The sequence below is a fragment of the Lipotes vexillifer genome, unplaced genomic scaffold (assembly GCF_000442215.2).
Source record: "Lipotes vexillifer unplaced genomic scaffold, Lipotes_vexillifer_v1.1 scaffold135, whole genome shotgun sequence".
NCBI classification, from domain to species: domain Eukaryota; kingdom Metazoa; phylum Chordata; class Mammalia; order Artiodactyla; family Lipotidae; genus Lipotes; species Lipotes vexillifer.
In genome coordinates, this window is record NW_006774574.1 from 820,981 (window position 1) to 842,703 (window position 21,723).

Consider the following 21,723-nt stretch of genomic DNA (forward strand, 5'->3'; position numbering starts at 1 on the left):
TTCGTGTTTCAGTAGTAATCTGTGGCTTCCTCTGTTTTTTGGTTTTGTTTTGTTTTTGTTTCTCTCTTCCATTTCCTCCTGCTGTCAGAATCTTGGTAATATAGTATTACAAAGTCATAAATCACTTTTTTTGTCTCCTCAGGAGTTTCACCCAATTTTCTCTTCATCAAAAATTCTCCCTTTCCCTTTTAAATGGTAAACTCATTATTGGCCTCTTGGAGTTTTCTCTTCTCTTCTCTCCCAGAGATAACAACTAAATATAAGCTGTGATAGCAACTATAAACCCCTAGGTGATAGTTCTCCAACTACTAGAAAAGAGAGTCTAAAGTCCTAGGTTCAAGTCAATTCTGACACAATATCTGATTGAAGCAAATCACTTAACTTGTCACAAAGACTGTCACAGAAAAATCAGGATAATGCTAATACCTGCATTACTAGCCTCTCCATATGTCGCTCCTGTGTACATAATGGTTACACAATACTTAGTGTTTCTTTCTTCTATGTGTCACTCTGTCTCCAAACATTCACTCTTTTTTTCTATCTAATTATTTTCATTTCTGGGTAATTGGCAGGTATTATTTATTTAAAAGAAATTATATTCCATCAGATCTAAGATGCTATCACACAATTTATCAATAATACAGAAAAAAAGAATACTGCCAATGAAACTATGACTCAATGATTTTACAATAGTGCTATGGACAGTCCTGCACTAGCCTCTTCTTGCTTTGACATTTCTTTCATCCATTCCAAGGAACTGATCAATTTTTCCTGTTTTCACATGCACTGTTTGACTTTTGATATGGAGACGATCATTCTGCACACATCTTAGAAACTATTTATAATACTGCTTCATCTACTAGTGGGTATTTTCTTCCTTCATATTTATTTTGCTGCCTTACAAGAAAATATAGAGTTGCCTCCATCATTTCTCTGAAATAATTTGTTTATAAGTCAAATTGGCACCCCATTGCTGTTTCCGTGCCTTTCTTTATACACAATAGATATTCCATCATTATGGTTATATTTTAAATGTCAATCAAATTTAACATGTGCAGTACCCACAATGCACAAACCCTGCTCAGGCAGTGTCAACTATGCCTCAGCTTCTAACTGGTCACCAGAGGCTGTAAAAGGCAGCTCAGTCTCATAAATGCTATAATATGAAACTACTCCCCTGATCAAAAGAATATGCTATTTTTTTGTTGTTGTTGTTGCGGTACGCGGGCCCCTCACCGCCGCGGCCCCTCCCGTTGCGGAGCACAGGCTCCGGACACGCAGGCCCAGCGGCCATGGCTCACGGGCCCAGCCGCTCCGCGGCATGTGGGATCCTCTCGGACCGGGGCACGAGCCCACATCCCCTGCATCGGCAGGCGGACTCCCAACCACCGCGCCACCAGGGAAGCCCCAAGAATATGCTATTTTTATCTTGTAAGCATCTCTTCCTTCTGCCTCTCCCTTCATTAGTACTTGCAATAGTGTTTATCAAATATGTTATCTGACCCACCAATTTATATTCTTCCCATGTCAATCATTTACATCCTGACTCTGATCATTAAGATGCCTGTCCTCCTGGGTTGTTGTTGTGTGGGCAGGTGTGTGTCATATAAAGATACAGATATGAGAGCATATCCAGATATGCACTTAAGTTAAAATGCATATCACGATTTATAGATCCAATCAAACAGTAGAGCTCTTATTTTTTTAAAAAAAGTTCTAGTAAACAAATTAAAGCAATTTAGTAATAGAAACTTAACAGAGACATGTTCTTTTTTTTTTTAACATCTTTATTGGAGTATAATTGCTTTACAATGGTGCGTTAGTTTCTGCTTTGTAACAAAATGAATCAGTTATACATATACATATGTTCCCATATCTCTTCCCTCTTGCGACTCTCTCTCTCCCACCCTCCCTATCCCGCTGCTCTAGGTGGTCACAAAGCCCCAAGCTGATCTCCCTGTGCTATGCGGCTGCTTCCCACTAGCCATCTATTTTACGTTTGGTAGTGTATATATATCCACGCCACTCTCTCACTTTGTCACAGCTTATCCTTCCCAACCCCCTATCCTCAAGTCCATTCTCTAGTAGGTCTGTCTTTATTCCCGTCTTGCCCCTAGGTTCTTCATGACCTTTTTTTTTTTTCCCCTTAGGTCCACATATATGTGTTAGCATACAGTATTTGTTTTTCTCTTTCTGACGTACTTCACTCTGTATGACAGACTCTAGGTCCATCCACCTCACTACAAATAACTCAATTTCGTTTTGTTTTATGGCTGAGTAATATTCCATTGCATACATGTGCCACATCTTCTTTATCCATTCTTCTGTTGATGGACACTTAGGTTGCTTCCATGTCCTGGCTATTGTAAATAGAGCTGCAATGAACATTTTGGTACATGACTCTTTTTTTTTTTTTTTTACATGACTCTTTTTGAATTATGGTTTTCTCAGGGTATATGCCCAGTACTGGGATTGCTGGGTCGTATGGCAGTTCTATTTTTAGTTTTTTAAGGAACCTCCATACTGTTATCCATAGAGGCTGTATCAATTTACATTCCCACCAACAGTGCAAGAGGCTTCCCTTTTCTCCACACCCTCTCCAGAATTTATTGTTTGTAGATTTTTTGATGATGGCCATTCTGACTGGTGTGAGGTGATAACTCATTGTAGTTTTTACCTGCATTTCTCTAATGATTAATGACGCTGAGCATTCTTTCATGTGTTTGTTGGCAATCTGTATATCTTCTTTGGAGAAATGTCTATTTAGGTCTTCTGCCCATTTTGGGATTGGGTTGTTTGTTTTTTTGATATTGAGCTGCATGAGCTGCCTGTAAATTTTGGAGATTAATCCTTTGTCAGTTGCTTCATTTGCAAATATTTTCTCCCATTCTGAGGTGGTCTTTTCGTCTTGTTTATGGTTTCCTTTGCTGTGCAAAAGCTTTTAAGTTTCATTAGGTCCCATTTGTTTATTTTTGGTTTTATTTCCATTTCTCTAGAAGCTGGGTCAAAAAGGATCTTGCTGTGATTTATGTCATAGAGTGTTCTCCTATGTTTTCCTCTAAGACTTTGACAGTGTCTGGCCTTCCATTTAGCTCTTTAATCCATTTTGAGTTCATTTTTGTGTATGGTGTTAGGAAGTGTTCTAATTTCATTCTTTTACATGTACCTGTCCAGTTTTCCCAGCACCACGTATTGAAGAGGCTGTCTTTTCTCCACTGTATAATCTTGCCTCCTTTATCAAAGATAAGGTGACCATATGTGCGTGGGTTTATCTCTGGGCTTTCTATCTTGTCCCATTGTTCTTTCTGTTTTTGTGCCAGTACCATACTGTCTTGATTACTGTAGCTTTGTAGTATAGTCTGAAGTCCAGGAGCCTCATTCCTCCAGGTCCATTTTTCTTTCTCAAGGTTGCTTTGGCTATTCGGGGTCTTTTGTGTTTCCATACAAATTGTGAAATTTTTTGTTCTAGTTCTGTGAAAAATGTCATTGGTAGTTTGATAGGAATTGCATTGAATCTGTAGATTGCTTTGGGTAGTAAAGTCATTTTCACAATGTTGATTCTTCCAATCCAAGAACATGGTATATCTCTCCATCTGTTTGTATCATCTTTAGTTTCTTTCATCAGTGTCTTATAGTTTTCTGCATACAGGTCTTTTGTCTCCTTAGGTAGGTTTATTCCTAGATATTTTATTCTTTCTGTTGCAATAGTAAATGCGAGTGTTTTCTTAATTTCACTTTCAGATTTTTCATCATTGGTGTATAGGAATGCTAGAGATTTCTGTGCATTAATTTTGTATCCTGGTACTTCACCAAATTCATTGATTAGCTCTAGCAGTTTTCTGGTAGCATCTTTAGGATTCTCTATGTATAGTATCATGTCATCTGGAAACAGTGACAGCTTTACTTCTTCTTTTCTGATTTGGATTCCTTTTATTTCTTTTTCTTCTCTGGTTGCTGTGGCTAAAAATTCCAAAACTCTGTTGAATAATAGTGGTGAGAGTGGGCAAACTTGTCTTGTTCCTGATCTTAGTGGAAAGGGTTTAATTTTTTCACCACTGAGGACGATGTTGGCTGTGGGTTTGTCATATATGGCCTTTATTATGCTGAGGAAAGTTCCCTCTACACCTACTTTCTGCAGGGTTTTTATCATAAATGGGTGTTGAATTTTGTCAAAAGCTTTCTCTGCATCTATTGAGATGATCATATGGTTTTTCTCCTTCAATTTGTTAATATGGTTAATCACATTGATAGATTTGCGTATACTGAAGAATCCTTGCATTCCTGGAATAAACCCCACTTGATCATGGTGTATGATCCTTTTAATGTGCTGTTGGATTCTGTTTGCTAGTATTTTGTTGAGGATTTTTGCATCTATGTTCATCAGTGATGGGCCTGTAGTCTTCTTTCTTTGTGACATCTTTGTCTGGTTTTGGTATCAAGGTGATGGTGGCCTTGTAGAATGAGTTTGGGAGTGTTCCTCCCTCTGCTATAATTTGGAAGAGTTTGAGAAGAATAGGTGTTAGCTCTTCTCTAAATGTTTGATAGAATTTGCCTGTGAAGCCATCTGGTCCTGGGCTTTTGTTGGCTGGAAGATTTTTAATCACAGTTTCAATTTCAGTGCTTGTGATTGGTCTGTTCATATTTTCTATTTCTGCTGGTTCAGTCTCGGAAGGTTGTGCATTTCTAAGAATTTGTCCATTTCTTTCAGGTTGTCCATTTTATTAGCATAGAGTTGCTTGTAGTAATCTCTCATGATCCTTTTATTTCTGCAGTGTCAGTTGTTACCTCTCCGTTTTCATTTCTAACTCTATTGAGTCTTCTCCCTTTTTCTCTTGATGAATCTGGCTAATGGTTTATCAACTTTGTTTATCTTCTCAAAGAACCAGCTTTTAGTTTCATTGAGCTTTGCTATCATTTCCTTCATTTCTTTTTGATTTATTTCTGATCTGATCTTTATGATTTCTTTCCTTCCACTAACTTTGGGGTTATTTTGTTCTTCTTTCTCTAATTGCTTTAGGTGTAAGGTTAGGTTGTTTATTTGAGATGTTTCTTGTTTCTTAAGGTAGGATTGTATTGCTATAAACTTCTCTCTTAGAGCTGCTTTTGTTGCATCCCATAGGTTTTGGGTCATCGTGTTTTCATTGTCATTTGTTTCTAGGTATTTTTTGATTTCCTCTTTGATTTCTTCACTGATCCCTTGGTTATTAAGTAGTTGCATTGTTTAGCCTCCATGTGCTTGTGTTTTTGACAGATTTTTTCCTGTAATTGATATCTAGTCTCATAGCGTTGTGTTCAGAAAAGATACTTGATACGATTTCAATTTTCTTAAATTCACCAAGGTTTGGTTTGTGACCCAAGATATGATCTATCCTGGAGAATGTTCCATGAGCACGTGAGAAGAATGTGTATTCTGTTGTTTTTGGATGGAATGTGCTATAAATATCAATTAAGTCCATCTTGTATAATGTATCATTTAAAGTTTGTGTTTCCTTATTTATTTTCATTTTGGATGATCTGTTCATTGGTGAAAGTGGGGTGTTAAAGCCCCCTACTATGATTGTGTTCCTGTCGATTTCCCCCTTTATGGCTGTTAGCATTTGCCTTATGTATTGAGGTGCTCCTATGTTGGATGCATAAATATTTACAATTATTATATCTTCTTCTTGGATTGATCCCTTGATCATTGTGTAGTTTCCTTGTTTGTCTCTTGTAATAGTCTTTATTTTAAAGTCTATTTTGTCTTTTGTGAGAATTGCTACTCCAGCTTTCTTTTGATTTCCATTTGCATGGAATGAAAAGAACTGAGGAAAGTCTCAGAGACCTCTGGTACAACATTAAATGCACCAACATTCAAATTACAGGGGTCCCAGAAGAAGAAGAGAAAAAGAAAGGGACTGAGAAAATATTTGAAGAGATTATCGTTGAAAACTTCCCTAATATGGGAAAGGAAATAGCCAATCAAGTCCAGGAAGCACAGAGAGTCCCATACAGGATAAATCCAAGGAGAAACACACCAAGACACATATTAATCAAACTATCAAAAATTAAATACAAAGAAAAAATATTAAAAGCAGCAAGGGAAAAACAACAAATAACACAGAAGGGAATCCCCAAATGGTTAACAGCTGGTCTTTCAGCAGAAACTCTGCAAGCTAGAAGGGAGTGGCAGGACATATTTAAAGTGATGAAGGAGAAAAACCTAAAACCAAGTTTACTCTACCCAGCAAGGATCTCATTCAGATTTGATGGAGAAATTAAAACCTTTACAGACAAGCAAAAGCTAAGAGAATTCAGCACCACGAAACCAGCTTTACAACAAATGCTAAAGGAACTTCTCTAGGCAGGAAACTTGAGAGAAGGAAAAGACCTACAATAACAAACCCAAAACAATTGAGAAAATGGTAATAGGAACACACATATCAATAATTACCTTAAACAAAAATGGATTAAATGCTCCAAGCAAAAGACATAGACTAGCTGAATGGATACAAAAACAAGACCCATATATATGCTGTCTACAAGAGACCCACTTCAGACCTAGGGACACATGCAGACTGAAAGTAAGGGGATGGAAAAAGAGACATGTTCTTATAATTCAACATGGTGAAAGTCAATATAAATCCTGTGTAAAAATTCTTAACCTGGTACTCCTTCTGGGTCAACCCCTTAATGTTTTATTCACTGGAGTGCAACCTACTCTCAATGGATCTGCATAAAAGTATCATGAGAAATTAGGCTATCCCAGTATTTACTAATTATGTACTAATTATTCTTTTAAAGTAACATTTGATCTGACCTGCTACTTAATGCTGAGGATTAGAGCTTCAGAGAGGGAAAGAGAAAGGGAAGAAACAAATGGACACTGATGTGATAACTACTCCATGTCAGGAGGTGGGTTCTTGTTGCCAGGCTCACTTCCACTGCTCCCAAGACAATGTTCCTGAGAAGATGCACGGAATGTTCTGACTTTCTGAATTCAGTACATAAAATTTGGGGTCCAAGCCAATCTTACTTAGATCTGGAAAGGCAGGAACACACACACACACAAAATCAGGGCTTCATTCTATTGTCTGCTCTTCTAACTCATAGGGCTACTGTATCATCAAAGGGAGTTAACATTAGGAGAAAATGTAAAATAATAAGGCTTGCTTTTAATGATTTTTTTCCTATTATAAAACTTTGCAGCCAATTTGGAAAATGTTGATTTATTTCCTCAGGGATTTTCTATGCATATAGTTTTACATAGTTGAAGCATACACATTTATATACTTATTTTTTCACTTACTATGTGGGCATTTTACCATTTGTTAAAATTATTCATGAATATTCCATAATATCATTGCATAATATTCCATCAATATGGACATTAGTTACAAAACCACTGATATATTTCTGTATGTCTAAAGAGTGCAAATGTTTTCAAATTATTTACAACATGATATGTGTGCTTGTACACACTAGGGTTTTTTTCCCTTTATTTTTAGGACAGATTTGTAGAAAAATTATAAAAGGCCTATTTTAAGTAATTTTTATTTATCAACTTTTCAAAGAATCAACTTTAGCATTTTAGATCCCCTCTGCTGTACTTTTGTTTTCAGGTTATTCTTTTCTGGGTTTCTGTTGTTGTTGCTGTTCCTTCTTTCAATTCTTTGGAGATCCTGGGACTTGAAGTTGATGCTGTGATGGAGTAAGTCTTGAGGGTCTTCAGGGAAAGACTAATGTTATTTTGAATGGGCAAGGGATGTGAATTGTTGTGACCCAAGGCAGATTATATTTTCCAAAGATGACCACAGTAACATCTCCTATCATACATATTCTTTTAAAAATGTGACTTTGACACTTCTCCTAACAACAGGCAGATCCGTGCTAGGACTCTTTCCTCTTGAAGCTGGGCGGGCCTTTGTGATTGCCTCAACCTATAGAATGTGATGGAACTGACCTATATGTCATTTCCACTGTGAGGTTATACAAATGTCACGACTTCTGCCATGTTCGCTTTGGACACTAGCTTTGGTGGAAGCCAGCTACCATACAAACAATCCCACTGTACTGAGGCTGGCATGCTGTGAGGGAGCCCAAACAAGCTCACAAGGAGAGACCACATGGAGATCCCTGAGACCAGATGGAGAAAGAGAGATGCCCAGCCAACCCCAGCTGCTCCAATCCTTCACCATTTCAACTCCAGTCACCAGATGAGAGATCATAAGCCAGATCTCCTGAGCCTGGTCCTTCCTGAATTCCTGACCCACAGAAACTGTGAAAGACACTAAAATGACTGTTGTTATTTAAGCCATGGCAAATGATTTGTTATTGAGCAATAAACAACTGAAACAAGAGCTTTAAAACACTTCAATCTCTCCCTCCCAATTCAAGTGATGTTATTTTCCAGTACAGTCATCCCTTGGTATCTGCAGGGAATTGGTTCCAGGACCCAGTCCATGGATACTCACATCCCTTAAAGCAGGCTCTCTGTATCTGTGGCTTCCACAAATCATATGTAAAGATAATGTACAATATTTATTTCATATGGGTGAGGTTCATTCAGATTTGTTTATATGTTTACCAATTTCTTTGCCACCCCAGATTTTCCTTCTAAAGTAACATTCTTTCTTCCTGAAATACATTCTTTAGAATTTCCTTCTGTGAAGGTCTGCTGATGGTAAATAATCTGTTTTTACAGAAAATGTTTTTCTTACTTGAAAGACAATTTGTACACACTCCTATGTTGATAGTTTCTTCTCTTAGCATTTTGAAGATATTTTCCCACTGATTTCTTTTTATTTTTTTAATTTGTATTGGAGTATAGTTGATTTACAATGTTGTGTTAGGTTCAGGCGTACAACAAAGTGAATCAGTTATACATATACATATATCCACTCTTTTTTTTTTTAGATTCTTTTCCCATACAGGCCATTACAGAGTATTGAGTAGAGTTCCCTGTGCTATACAGCAGGTTCTTACTAGTTATCTGTTTTATATATAGTAGTATGTATATGTCAATCCCAATCTCCCAATTTATCCTCCGCCCCCAATCCCTTGCAAACCGTAAGTTTTAACATCTGTGACTCTACTTCTGTTTTGTAAATAAATTCATTTGTACCCTTTTTTTTTAGATTACACATATAAGTGATATCATATATTTGTCTTTCTATGTCTGACTTACTTCACTCAGTATGACAATCTCTAGGTCCATCCATGTTACTGCAAATGGCATTATTTTGTCCTTTTTTATGGCTGAGTAATATTCCATTGTATATATGTACCACATCTTCTTTATCCATTCCTCTGTTGATGGACATTTAGGTTGCTTCCATGTCCTGGTTATTGTAAATAGTGCTGCAATGAACACTGGGGTGCATGTACCTTTTTGAATTATGGCTTTCTCCAGGTATATGCCTAGGCATGGGACTGCTGGTTCATATGGGGGTTCTATTTTTAGTTTTTTAAGGAACCTCCATACTGTTCTCTATGGTGGCTGCACCAATTGACATTCCCACCAAAAGTGTAGGAGGGTACTCTTTTCTCCACACCCTCTCCAGCACTTATTGTTTGTAGATTTTTTGTTGATGGCCACTCTGACTGGTATGAGGCAATACCTAGTTGTAGTTTTGATTTGCATTTCTCTAATAATTAGTGAAGTTGAGCATCTTTTCATGTGCTATTTGGCAATCTGTATATCTTCTTTGGAGAAATGTCTGTTTAGGTTTTCTGCCCATTTTTGGATTGGGTTGTTTGTTTTTTTGATATTGAGCTGAATGAGCTGTTTGTATATTTTGGAGATTAATCCCTTGTCAGTGGCTTCATTTGCAAATATTTTCTGCCATTCTGAGGGCTGTCTTTTCATTTTGCTTATGGTTTCTTTTGCTGTGCAAAAGCTTTTAAGTTTAATTAGATTCCATTTGTTTTTTCCCATTGATCTCTGACTTCCATTTTTACTGTTGGAAGAAGTCTGCTTTTAGTGTAATGATCATTCTTTTGCAGGTAATGTGTTTTTTCTCCAGCTGCTTTTAAAAGCTTCTTATTATCTTTAGTTCAATTTTACTAAAATGGTCTAGGTTTGCATTTTTTTAAATTTAATTCCTGTTTGATACTTTGTTTATTGTATTCATAGATTACATTACTCTTTAACTCTGAAGAAATCTCAACTTTTACCTCTATTTTATAATTCCACAACTGTACTACTGGACTGGTAGTCATTCTTATTCCAGTCTCCAAGTTTCTTTGTCTTGTCTTCATATTTTCTATATCTTTGTATCTAAAAAATTATTTGCTCTATTTTCCAGTTCACTGATTCTCTCTTCAGTTATGTCTAATCTGATGTCTGTCCATTTCAACAATTACATTTTCATTTCTAAATTTCTGATTTGGGGGATTTCCCTGGTGGTCCAGTGGTTAAGAATCTGTTTTCCAATGCAGGGGAGGAGGGTTCAATCCCTGGTCAGGGAACTAAGATCCCACATGCCATGGGGCAACTAAGCCCACACACTCTAGAGCCCGCAGGCCACAACTAGAGAGTCCCATGCCGCAATGAAAGGTCCCACATGCTGCAACTAAGACACAATGCAGCCAAATAAATAAATAAATAAATAAATAAATATTTTTAAAACAATAAAATAAAATTCCTACTTGGTACTTTTTTAAAGCTATCTAGGTAATTTTGATATTTTCTTGCTGACTTTTGATTCATATTTATTTTTTCTATAAGAATTTCATACTTAGTAATATATTTCATCTGACAATTTCAGTAAATTCTCAGGCGTGTCTATCCACAATTTTTGTTTACTTTTTATCTCTGAGGACTTTCAATATTGTGAATTTCAGTGTTTCCTTATGAGCTTATATCTGTTTGAAGGTGGTATTCTGAGAGCTTTCCTCTAGAAGAAATTTGTGTTTGCTGCTATTAGAAGCCATAGACTGCTAATATGACTTGGGACCACATTGTCCCTTATCAAGGCTTAATATGGGGCACACATTAACATGGTAAATCCAGGGCTTGGTCTCCTGTTCTCAGCTTTAGTATCAGAATTTTATAGTTCACAATGCTTGGTCTGGTTTCAGGTTCATGATTTTCTGTTTTGTGTTTTGAGGTTTTTTGTTTGGGGGAAAAGTATGCAGATACTCTTGGAGATTCCCTAAATTCAATGAGACCAATAATGCATTAAAAATATGCTTTAAGCAAGAACAAAATGTATTCCAACAGGAGAGTCCTCCTGAGTAGCTATTCTGGGTATTAATCAGAATAGCTTCTACTGGCCACAACTACATTATTTCATTTACATCTCTCAACAATCCTCAAGGTAAATAATTTTATTCTCAACTCACAGCGGGGAGGTTAAGTAACTAACTTTACATAGCTAGCAAGTATGAAGCACTTACTAGCAGTGGCACTAGAATTTGAACACAAAGTCTGTTTAAAGCCAAAACTTGGATAACTATTTCATCCAGACACAAACTCCATACAGATCTATACCCTTTTAGAGGCATCTCTTCTCTGTCTTCTCCTTGCTATCTCTAGTTCCAGTTTTAGCATCTGCCTTTTAATTCCCTTATATCACAGCAGATGTTAGACAGAACGGCTATCAGTGACTGCCAAACCTTGGTGCAAACACTGATAAACTGCTCTAAGTTTGGAGAGAAAAGAAAAAAGAAGTCAGCGGGCAGAAGAGATGGAGATGTTTAGGAGCACAGTCTGAGGCATGAGTCATGTAGAATGTTAAAAAGAAGTTGCTATAAACCCTCTTTGGATCCAAGTCACTCTCCTCAAAGCTCAAATTATTTTTGAAAAAGTACATCAATAAAATAAGCAATTGTTCTCCCAGATAATACCTCTACAGTCCCAATGCCTTTAGTAAAATTAGAGGTGATAACCATTGGATAGTCTCTTTCACTTGTACGAAAAGAGATTACCCAGTTTCTACCTGATATTAGAAACCTCAAAATAAATATTTGGGTCTTATATCAAGTCCTTCCAGTCAACTAAAAGCTACACACTTACAAATTTTAAAAGGTTAACTCCACCGTGATTTGTACTCCATTTGTTCTGATAGCTTTTTTGTTCCTTAATTTATGTCAACTTTTTCAAAAAAGAGGAAACAAGTTTTCCCTGCTAAGCATTTCATTAATACTGCTTTGAAATATCTGTTACTAAAAAATTTATCTCCTTAGTTTAAGACCATAGAAACATTTTAACTGACACCAAAAAATTCATTAAATTTCCTTTTTAAAGACAATTTAAACCAGAAATTCAGTTTGAAGGATATTTAAAATATATTTATTCACTTATTCATTCATTCCCTAAACATTTACTGTGCATGTCCTGTATGCCAAAAAACATGCTGGGGGCTCAAGAGCACAGATAAAAAGATTCTTGACCCCAAGCTGTTCACACTGATACTACTGCCTCTAATATGCCCACATGGAAGCACACACTCAGAACACTGATGCTCTTTTTTGTGGCTGCATATAATAATCACTGCCCAAGCTGGAGCCTCAAAGCTCAAAAGTAATATAATAACAGGACTATCAATTAAGTTCCAGTTTTTATTTTTTAACCATCATTTGCCCAAATATGTACTGAACACCTGATATGGGCAAAATGGCTAATTGAGTTTTCAATTCTATTGAAAAATTAAGAAACAAGCTTTGAGAACTGTAATCTCTAATTTTACTTGATAGAATGACTCAGTTTGGGCCAGTGAATTTTAAACCTATTGTGAGTAATGGAAGCCTTGGAAAATCGGATTTAAAAAATACATAATACACATACATAAAATTTTAAAAATAAATTTCAGAAGGGATTCAGGGGTCCCCTGGACCCCCTTTATGGATTCCAAGACTACAGAATGTCCGTTGACTGGAAGCAACTTCAGGGTATGAGTTGTATTTTCTTCAACTTTGTACTCTCTGTCTCAGAGTAGATTTCAAAATATATTTGTTGAATGAGCACCTCTGCAACTTTGTTCTTGTGAAGCTTCCATTTTAACCTCCCTCTTCCCCCACGAATTTCCAAATCCTCAAATTCCACATATGCACTTTTCTAAAACATTTACTCAAGACTAATCTGATAGCCTAAACAACTATTTTCCAAACTCTACTTTCATAATTTTCCCTTTTCCACTTCACAAAAGACATACCTCCTATTATCCCAAATATTATAATGACGCAGTGCCCCAGAGTGTAAAAGCCACCAGGCAACCAAACAAAGAAACATTTGCAAAGTACATCGTTTCTGAAGAAGTGTCCCCTGAGAAAAAGCAAAAAGATCTTTATAAGAAACAGATGGAGGCTGTGCCTTATTTTATCCAGGGGACAAACTCTTGGCAACTCCTATACCTTATTTATATGTTGAATAATTAGAACTCAGATGTGAGATGATTATATGGGGTTACATTTTAGCACTTAATAAAATGTAGTCTGCCTTTTTCTGACAGAAAGTCAACTCAACTTAATGAACTAATTTGACAAAGCACACTGGCTTTGCTATGAGGACACGGAACATCCAAAAAGCTAAATCTGCACTTCCGAGACTGTGACAACATGTATTTAAATATGCACAATGTAGAAAGCTCGGAAAGTTCATGCTTGGCAACAATTTAACGTCATGCCAAAAAAAATTAGGTAACTTTTAAAAGATCAAGGAAATAATGACGGATTTTAAAAATTCTTTTAAAGGGTATTTGAACAAAAATGTTTGCGGACCAATGGGTTACAGCTGGTGCGTGTTAATGAAGGGCAACCCTGTGAAAGGATCCTTGTTGCCATCCACCTACAAAACCCAGCAAAGGAAGGAAGAGGACAACAGCAGTGGGTGTGAAGATCCAACAGACGCTGCTGTCACATTAGAATAACTTCTCTAACCCATAAAAATGCAATCAGAAGTTGGATGAGACTGCAAAGCCCTTTGTAATCTGTGACCCGGGCACCCTAACTAATCCTTTTGTTCTAGGTGCTGTCAAAAATAGTTCACTATATACCCATTGAACAACAATCTGTTAAGAGAATAGAACTCATCTTAAGTGTTCTTATTACCACACACTCAAAAAAACAGGGGCACAAAGAAACTTTTGGAGGCGATGACTATGTTTATTACCTTGATGATGGTGATAGTATCATCGGTGTATGCGTATGCCCAGACTCATCAAATTATACACATTAAACATGTGCAGTTTTTTCTGTATATCAATTATACCTCAATAAAGCTGTTTTTAAAAACTGAAAATGTACTCTAGACAAGATATCCTAACAAAGGCTGAAGGAGAGCCCCTTCTTACTGAGAATTTCTACTAACTACATCAACAAATATTACCTTCTCTAACCTTATTTTTCCTACAGGCAGAATAATGTATACATTATATATATATATATATATATATATATATATATATATATATATATACACACACACACACATTTTTATACATATATGATGTGTGATTCATCATTATGGGCGCCTCTTGTATATACTGAATTTCCTCACGCCTTTTTTATCTTGATACCGACATCTTTCCTACGAGAATTTTGTAGTGAAAACTCATAGTGCTTATAACTCTCAGTGGAATATTTTGATAAGAGTCAAGGATCTGGAGGACAGCCATGAAAATTAGTGGTACTTAGGCATTTTCACTGCACATATTTGCCCAATGAATTTGATTTTTAGCCACACGAAAGAGCAAGGCACTGCCAGCATCCTGGGTGTGCAAAGCTTTGGGAGGAGACTACAGGATCTGAATAAAAAACTTCCTGAATGCAACACTCTCCTCCCCTGCGAAGGAACCACTTGTTGTTCCTCTGAATCGTCGTCACGGACGTGTCTCTAAACCATCCCGTTAATTCGTTTTGTTTTTATCTTTATACGGACATCCTACTGTTTTTTTTTTGTTTTGTTTTTTTTGTTTTTTGTTTTTTTTTTTAAGCTGTATGTGGGCCTCTCACTGTTGCGGCCTCTCCCGTTGTGGAGCACAGGCTCCGGACGCGCAGGCTCAGCGGCCACGGCTCACGGGCCCAGCCGCTCCGTGGCATGTGGGATCTTCCCGGACCGGGGCACGAACCCGCGTCCCCTGACATCGGCAGGCGGACTCTCAACCACTGCGCCACCAGGGAAGCCCCCTACTGTATTTTCTATGACTCCCTTCTTTTTGTCAATATCAGGTTTTTGAAGTTCACCCACTTTATTGTGGGTAGTCATAGTCTGCGGCGGTAAAGCATTCCACTATGTGAACATACCTGAATTCATTGATTCATTCCACCATGAATTCACAATCAACTATTTTAATTTTTAGCTACTATAAACGTTATTGTACATTTCTCTCTTATAAATACTGTTTTTCTCTAGGGTATATACCTAGGAGTGGAACTGCTAGGGCATGGAGCATGTGTATCTTCAACTCTACTACATAACAGCAAAACACATTCCAGAGTGGTTGGAACCACATTCCCTCCAAATAGCATATATGGTACTTTCGGGTCCACATCCTCACTAACAGTTGGAATAAGTTCTGCCAACCTGATGGATGTGTAATGATATCTCCTAAGGATTTTTATTTGCATTTTTTCTGATTACTAATGCGGTAGAGCATCTATTCATTCATTTATTGGCTATTTGGAGAGTTCTATGAAGTCTCGTTCAACTCTGACTTATTTTCCTACCGGTTTTCTGTTTTTCATATTCAATTAATTTATTTCTAAATTACATGTAAAAGACTAATTTGTATATTCTGGATCCAAGTCCTTTGTTAGTTGTCTTCCTCTAAAATGTGGCTGTATTTGCCCTACGTCTACCACGTCTTTTTATGAATAAAAGTTCCCAATTTTAATAAATCAAACCTATCAGTCTTTTCCCTTCTATTTAGTGCTATGTGATTCTTACATAAGAAATCACAAGACCTATGTTATTTTCTACAAGCTTGCTTGTTTTGCTTCTCAAAGTTAGGTCTTAAGTATCTGGAAATGATATTTGGTATAAGGTATGAGGTAGAGGTATAATTTCATAGACACCTAACTGTCTCCACATCATTTTGGAAAATTTGTCCTTTTCTCTCTGATCTACAATATTACCTCTGTCATATATTAAGAGTCTATATATATGTGAATCTGATGACTACAGAAGGAGAAAGGAAAGGGTCAAAAATTAAGTGTTTAAGAGGCAAAGTAGGGGCTTCCCTGGTGGCGCAGTGGTTGAGAGTCTGCCTGCTAATGCAGGGGACACAGGTTCGAGGCTTGGTCTGGGAGGATCCCACACGCCACGGAGCAACTAGGCCCGTGAGCCACAACTACTGAGCCTGCGCGTCTGGAGCCTGTGCTCCGCAGCAAGAGAGGCCGCGACAGTGAGAGGCCCACGCACCGCGATGAAGAGTGGCCCCCACTTGCCACAACTAGAGGAAGCCCTCGCACAGAAACGAAGACCCAACACAGCCAAAAATAAATTAATTAATTAATAAACTCCTACCCCCAACATCTTCTTTAAAAAAAAAAAAAAAAAAGAGGCAAAGTAAACCTGTTCGTTAACATTAAGTTCAATATAAAGAATTAGCGCAAGGTTAAGCAAGAATCATTAGAATTAATATCATCTGACATTTAGGTTGTCCAAAATGTCCCTCAATAAAATTCCATAATTTTTCTATAGAGGGTTTGCTTTTTTGTCTAATTGTTTGTTTGCTTTTTTGGCCGGGCCACGTAGCTTGCGGGATCTTAGTTCCCTGACCGGGGATTGAACCCTGACCGGAACAGTGAAAGCGCCGAGTCCTAACCACTGGACCACCAGGGAATTCCCATTGTCTAACTGTTAAGTATATAAAAGTATCTGATGTTACTGGGATATATTTTTCCATATTTCACAAAATGGAACTGCTATACGCATTTTGATTTTGTATTCAAAAACCTTGCAACATTGAATATACTTTGTTAAGTGAAAAAACTTTCACTCCCTTTTCCAAAATGACTTATCACTCGTGGAAACTCAATTGTCTCCTTGTGCAACATATGGATCACCTGGAAAGATGGGGTGTGCGATGGTCACTGGTTAAGAGTATGGGTTTTGGATTGAGACAAGTCTGGGTGAAGTCCCAGACTGATGACCAGCAGCTGTGAATATAAGCAGATGACAAAACTTATGTCACGTTTGTTTTTCTGTAAAAACACACATTAAAATACTTCCTTATTAGGATTATTTTGAGATTAAATGAGGCAATGCATATAAAGAACACAGAACCTGGCACATAGAAACACTGACTAAATGTTGACCCAGCATTAATCATAACGACTCTTGCTTGCCTTGCATTAATTCTTTATATTGAACTTTTTTCCCTTCAAACAATTATTGATCCTTTCCTTTCTTCTTCTGTAGTTATAATTTTTCTCAAAATCACAATCTCACTTTCTCTTTCATCTTGCTCTGTCTTGTTCTAAATAAATACTCGTTTTCACGAGCTTTTTAAAATCTTACCACCAACTCCACATATTCAGGTAGAAAAATAGACTATAAAAACTATATTCACTGACAGCAAAAAGGCTTACCATACAAAAATGAACAGAAAACTAAAGTACAAATTTTGGAAAATGTCAAATCATATGTGTAGCATTAAGTCCAAAAAATAGGAAGAATAATCTGAATATAGAAAGAAAACACAAAACTTTTAAGTCCATTTATACAGTCTTGATGAAACCTAAGAGGATATTATATCCATAAAAATTATGCTGCTATGAGAAAAATAATTTAGTTCACAAAAAATAAAAATACAATTAAGAGTGGAAATGGTAGACTACATAGCAGAATGAACACAACTAAAATACGATTTACTGGGGCTTCCCTGGTGGCGCAGTGGTTGAGAGTCCGCCTGCCGATGCAGGGGACACGGGTTCGTGCCCCGTTCCGGGAAGATCCCACACACCGCGGAGCGGCTGGGCCTGTGAGCCATGGCCGCTGAGCCTGCGCGTCCGGAGCCTGTGCTCCGCAACGGGAGAGGCCACAGCAGTGAGAGGCCCACGTACTGCAAAAAAAAAAAAAACAAAAACAAAAAAAAACGATTTACTGAGCTGAAAGGGGTTATTCTTGGGACACAACACACATATACACACAGAAAGCTACATGGTACAAGGAAAGAGTTAGAAATCATGGTTAATATATCTAGAAGTTCTAATATCCACTTAATAGGAGGACTAGAAAGAGAGAGCAAATATAATGAAGAAGAGGAAATAATCAGGCATATAAGAGAGAGAATGTTCACAAAGATGAAAAGCAATACTAATGATAGCTAACATTTATATAGTGCTTACAATATACCAGGCACTGTTCTAAGCATATATATAATTATAATATACATATATACACACACACAAATTTACACACATATACATCTACATATATATGTAGTTTAATTCATTGTAAGTATGAATTAAACTAAGTAGTATTATCCCTGCTTTACAGATGAGGAAACTGAAGGACGAAGCGTTAAGTAACTCAGTCAAGCTCACACAGCTGTGAGTGGGTGAGCAGGAAGCGAAAACCAAGTCATCTTGCTTTAGAGGACAGACTCATAACCACTACACCTCCACGTCTTCCAACTCAAAAGACCTCTCATTAATGTGCCAAGCAACATTAATGAAAAAAGAGACCCACTCTGAGATATATCTTGGTAAACTTTCTGAATTTAAATGGTAAAAAGAAATGTATAAGTTTTAGTGGAGGAAGGAAAGAAAGATTTCCTTCAAACAAAGAAATGAATAAATTTCCATTAGATTTTTGGTTGGAAACTCTGGGTGCCAGAAGATAATCAAACAATATCTTCAAAGTTCTGAAGAATATATGGATTATCTGAAAAAAGTGTACCTCGTGTTAGTTATAGTTATTCACAAATGGTGAGGTTTGGGGTGATTCTTTTTGTTACCATCTTCATTGTATTTTTCTCTCTTAATTTCTTATAGTGAACATATATTTTTGTGGAAAAACATTAAGATCAGTGTTATAAAAATAAAGATAGTCACATGGATTAAATTCCTTAAGTATGAAAAACGAAACTATAAATGCACTAAAAATATACAGGATAATATTTTCTCATTGGAGGGGATGTGGGTAAGGAAGATTGTCTAAAGATAGTTTTTTTTTAAAAAAAGTTTCATTGTATAAAAATGTTGAGTTCTGATAGGGCAGAAGTTAAACAGACTAGAAGAAAATATTTGCTCCATATATAGCAAAGACTTAATATCTATACAGTTCTTATAAATCAACAGGAAAATAGTTTATAAAAAGAAAAAAGTATGAAATGAGCAAAAAATGCAAACAGGCAATTCACAGAAGAAAAAATACTAATAGTCAATACTCACTCAGCCCTTCTTATATTAAAAAAAACACACATATTAAGTAAAAAATAAGGTATCATTTTTAACTCAGCAAACTGACAAAAACTTAAAAGATGAACAGCACATAATGTTTTCAGTATTGGAAAACAGGCAGTCTGACCCATGACCGAAGAGGAAGTAAATGGTACATTTTGGAAGTGTAATTTCACAGTATCTGTCAAATTAAAAATTGGTTGTGTTTCCCAACATCTATTTTATGGGAATACTTACTTATGAACCAAAACAAGTAGTGTAGCATTGTTTATCAAGTGACACACAAGTGCTGTTCACTTGAATAAGACTTCCTTAGGTGGCAAATGCCTGAGCTTAGAATATCTGGGTATTTCACTATTAACTGCTAGTGTACATGGGAGAGCATAAGGGTGATGTTCGACTCTTCTTTTCACAGAGATTGAGCCATTCTCTACGATGAACAGTCCTTGGAATAACAGCTCACAGCTTACCGCTGGGCTTCATCAACTAGAGACCGACGACCCCCAGAAGCTCCCACAGCAGCTGCCAAGATTTCTGGAATCGATACTATAGTAAGAATTTTCCATCTGCTTTCCCAAATCTGACTATCATGTGATGTACTATATTGTAACATCATATAATCACACATTCTTGTACATTCCCACAATATTGCTACTTTCAGGCATGCATATGCAGTAAAGTGGTCACTTCTCTGTTTTTACTCTTTAATAAAGTTGATATGACTTCAGTTCATCAGTCAGTGCCAATCAATGAGTTGGGACTGAAGCCAACAAATTGGAAAGTAGTAGTAATGGGTAAGCACGATACAATATTACTTCTTTGAGCAAAACAATGGATTCACGTGTTATTTTTACCATCTCTAAAGGCAAGAAACGGAATCCCAGAGGAAGCATGAAATAGTGTTTGGATTCCCATAATCCTGTCTAGTTTATTTACAATTCCCTCCTTCATCCTTCCTGCCTGTCCAGATGGTTTTCTTCTTTGTTTCCCAAACTGAATTATGTTCACTGCCTTTACGATGTTAAATACTTCGAAAGCCTTCCTTTTAATTCCTCACAAACAGAAGTGATAAACTCTTACCTTTGCCGAATTATGCTGGGGTTAGCCGTCACTAAATGACTTTTGGATCCAACATCCTTAGCGTATTCACTTGACAAAGGAGGAAGATTGCATCTAGAGAAACAAAAACAAGCACTTCAGAATGATTTACATACTTTTAAACCAGGTCAATTATCATGGCAAATACAAATTTTACTAAGTCTAGCTCAATTCACAAGTAACTGTTTTTATCACCTCTCCCTTTTAATAGACATTAGATGACTAACTCCTAGCATCTTCAAAATGCTGTCATAAAAACTATTTCTGTTTTAGAAGAAAGAAAATGTCAGCTAGAGAGGTAAGGGATTTACTAAAGTAAAGAGATATAACTAAAATGAATTTATTCCATTCAAAATAGTTTGGAGGTGATAAGTCAGGGTATATTAGACTTGAAATTAGTGCTCAGGAGGGTGTAGTCCCCTAGAAGACACAGGACCTACAGTGTTCTCTGTGGATACCAACAAACTTCAAGACAAAAGGAAGAATTGTATTTGCTTGTGTTTTTCATTCTTTTCCCAAATTCTAAATTATAATAGTACATTCAAGGCAAACTCTGCCACCTAAATCGATGCATGTGCGACTTCTGGGTACATGACCAACGTATGGTTGCCTACTGGTGAAGACAAAATAATCCGTCATTTAAAGAAATGCAATGATTCTCCACCATCCCAGTCTAGGCAAGGGAAGAGTACAGGTGACAGAAATAGCTCCTCCTCCCTCACACACACACACACACACACAACACACACACACACACACAACACACACACACAACACACACACAACACAGCCCTGGGTGCTCTCCTCTACTGCAACATCTTATGAATGCTTACAATGGAAAATATTGCAACTGCAAATCCAAATCCCATGGCTTTCTGCTAGTGAGACATTAACCAACTTGTCAACTGCCTCAGTTTCCCCATTGCACAAAATGAGGATAATGGCTTTTCCTCTCCAATAAGGTGGTTGCAAGGATTAAAGTAAGAAATGGATAAAAAGTCCCTACCTTGATGCCTCATACATAGTAAAAGCTCAACTATATCACATATCAGAAATATCATATAACTAAATATATATCTATTACTTCTGACCATCCCAAATGAGTCTATAGCTTCCATTAGATCTTCTTTTATTACTGAGTCCTAAGTGCTCCTCTCCACCCATGTCTCTAAGTTGACTCCACAGCAGGGGACCTCTAACTTTTTCTTACTTCAGCAAACCAAAGCATCGTTTTTTTGCCGGTAGACATCTTACAAATATTAAGGTCTCGGCCATTCCCCAACTATTAAAATTTCCCTA

At 36.9% G+C, this 21,723-nt stretch overlaps 1 protein-coding gene across 1 annotated transcript in view; it reads right to left on the reverse strand.

The window, feature by feature from the left end:
• Positions 1–21,723, reverse strand: part of ST8SIA1 (ST8 alpha-N-acetyl-neuraminide alpha-2,8-sialyltransferase 1) — a 162,274-nt gene that overhangs the window by 37,656 nt on the left and 102,895 nt on the right. Inside the window, exon 4 of the mRNA XM_007449374.1 lies at positions 20,407–20,499. Within this exon, the coding sequence (XP_007449436.1) occupies positions 20,407–20,499 (93 nt within the window). The remainder of the gene's footprint in view (positions 1–20,406; positions 20,500–21,723) is intronic.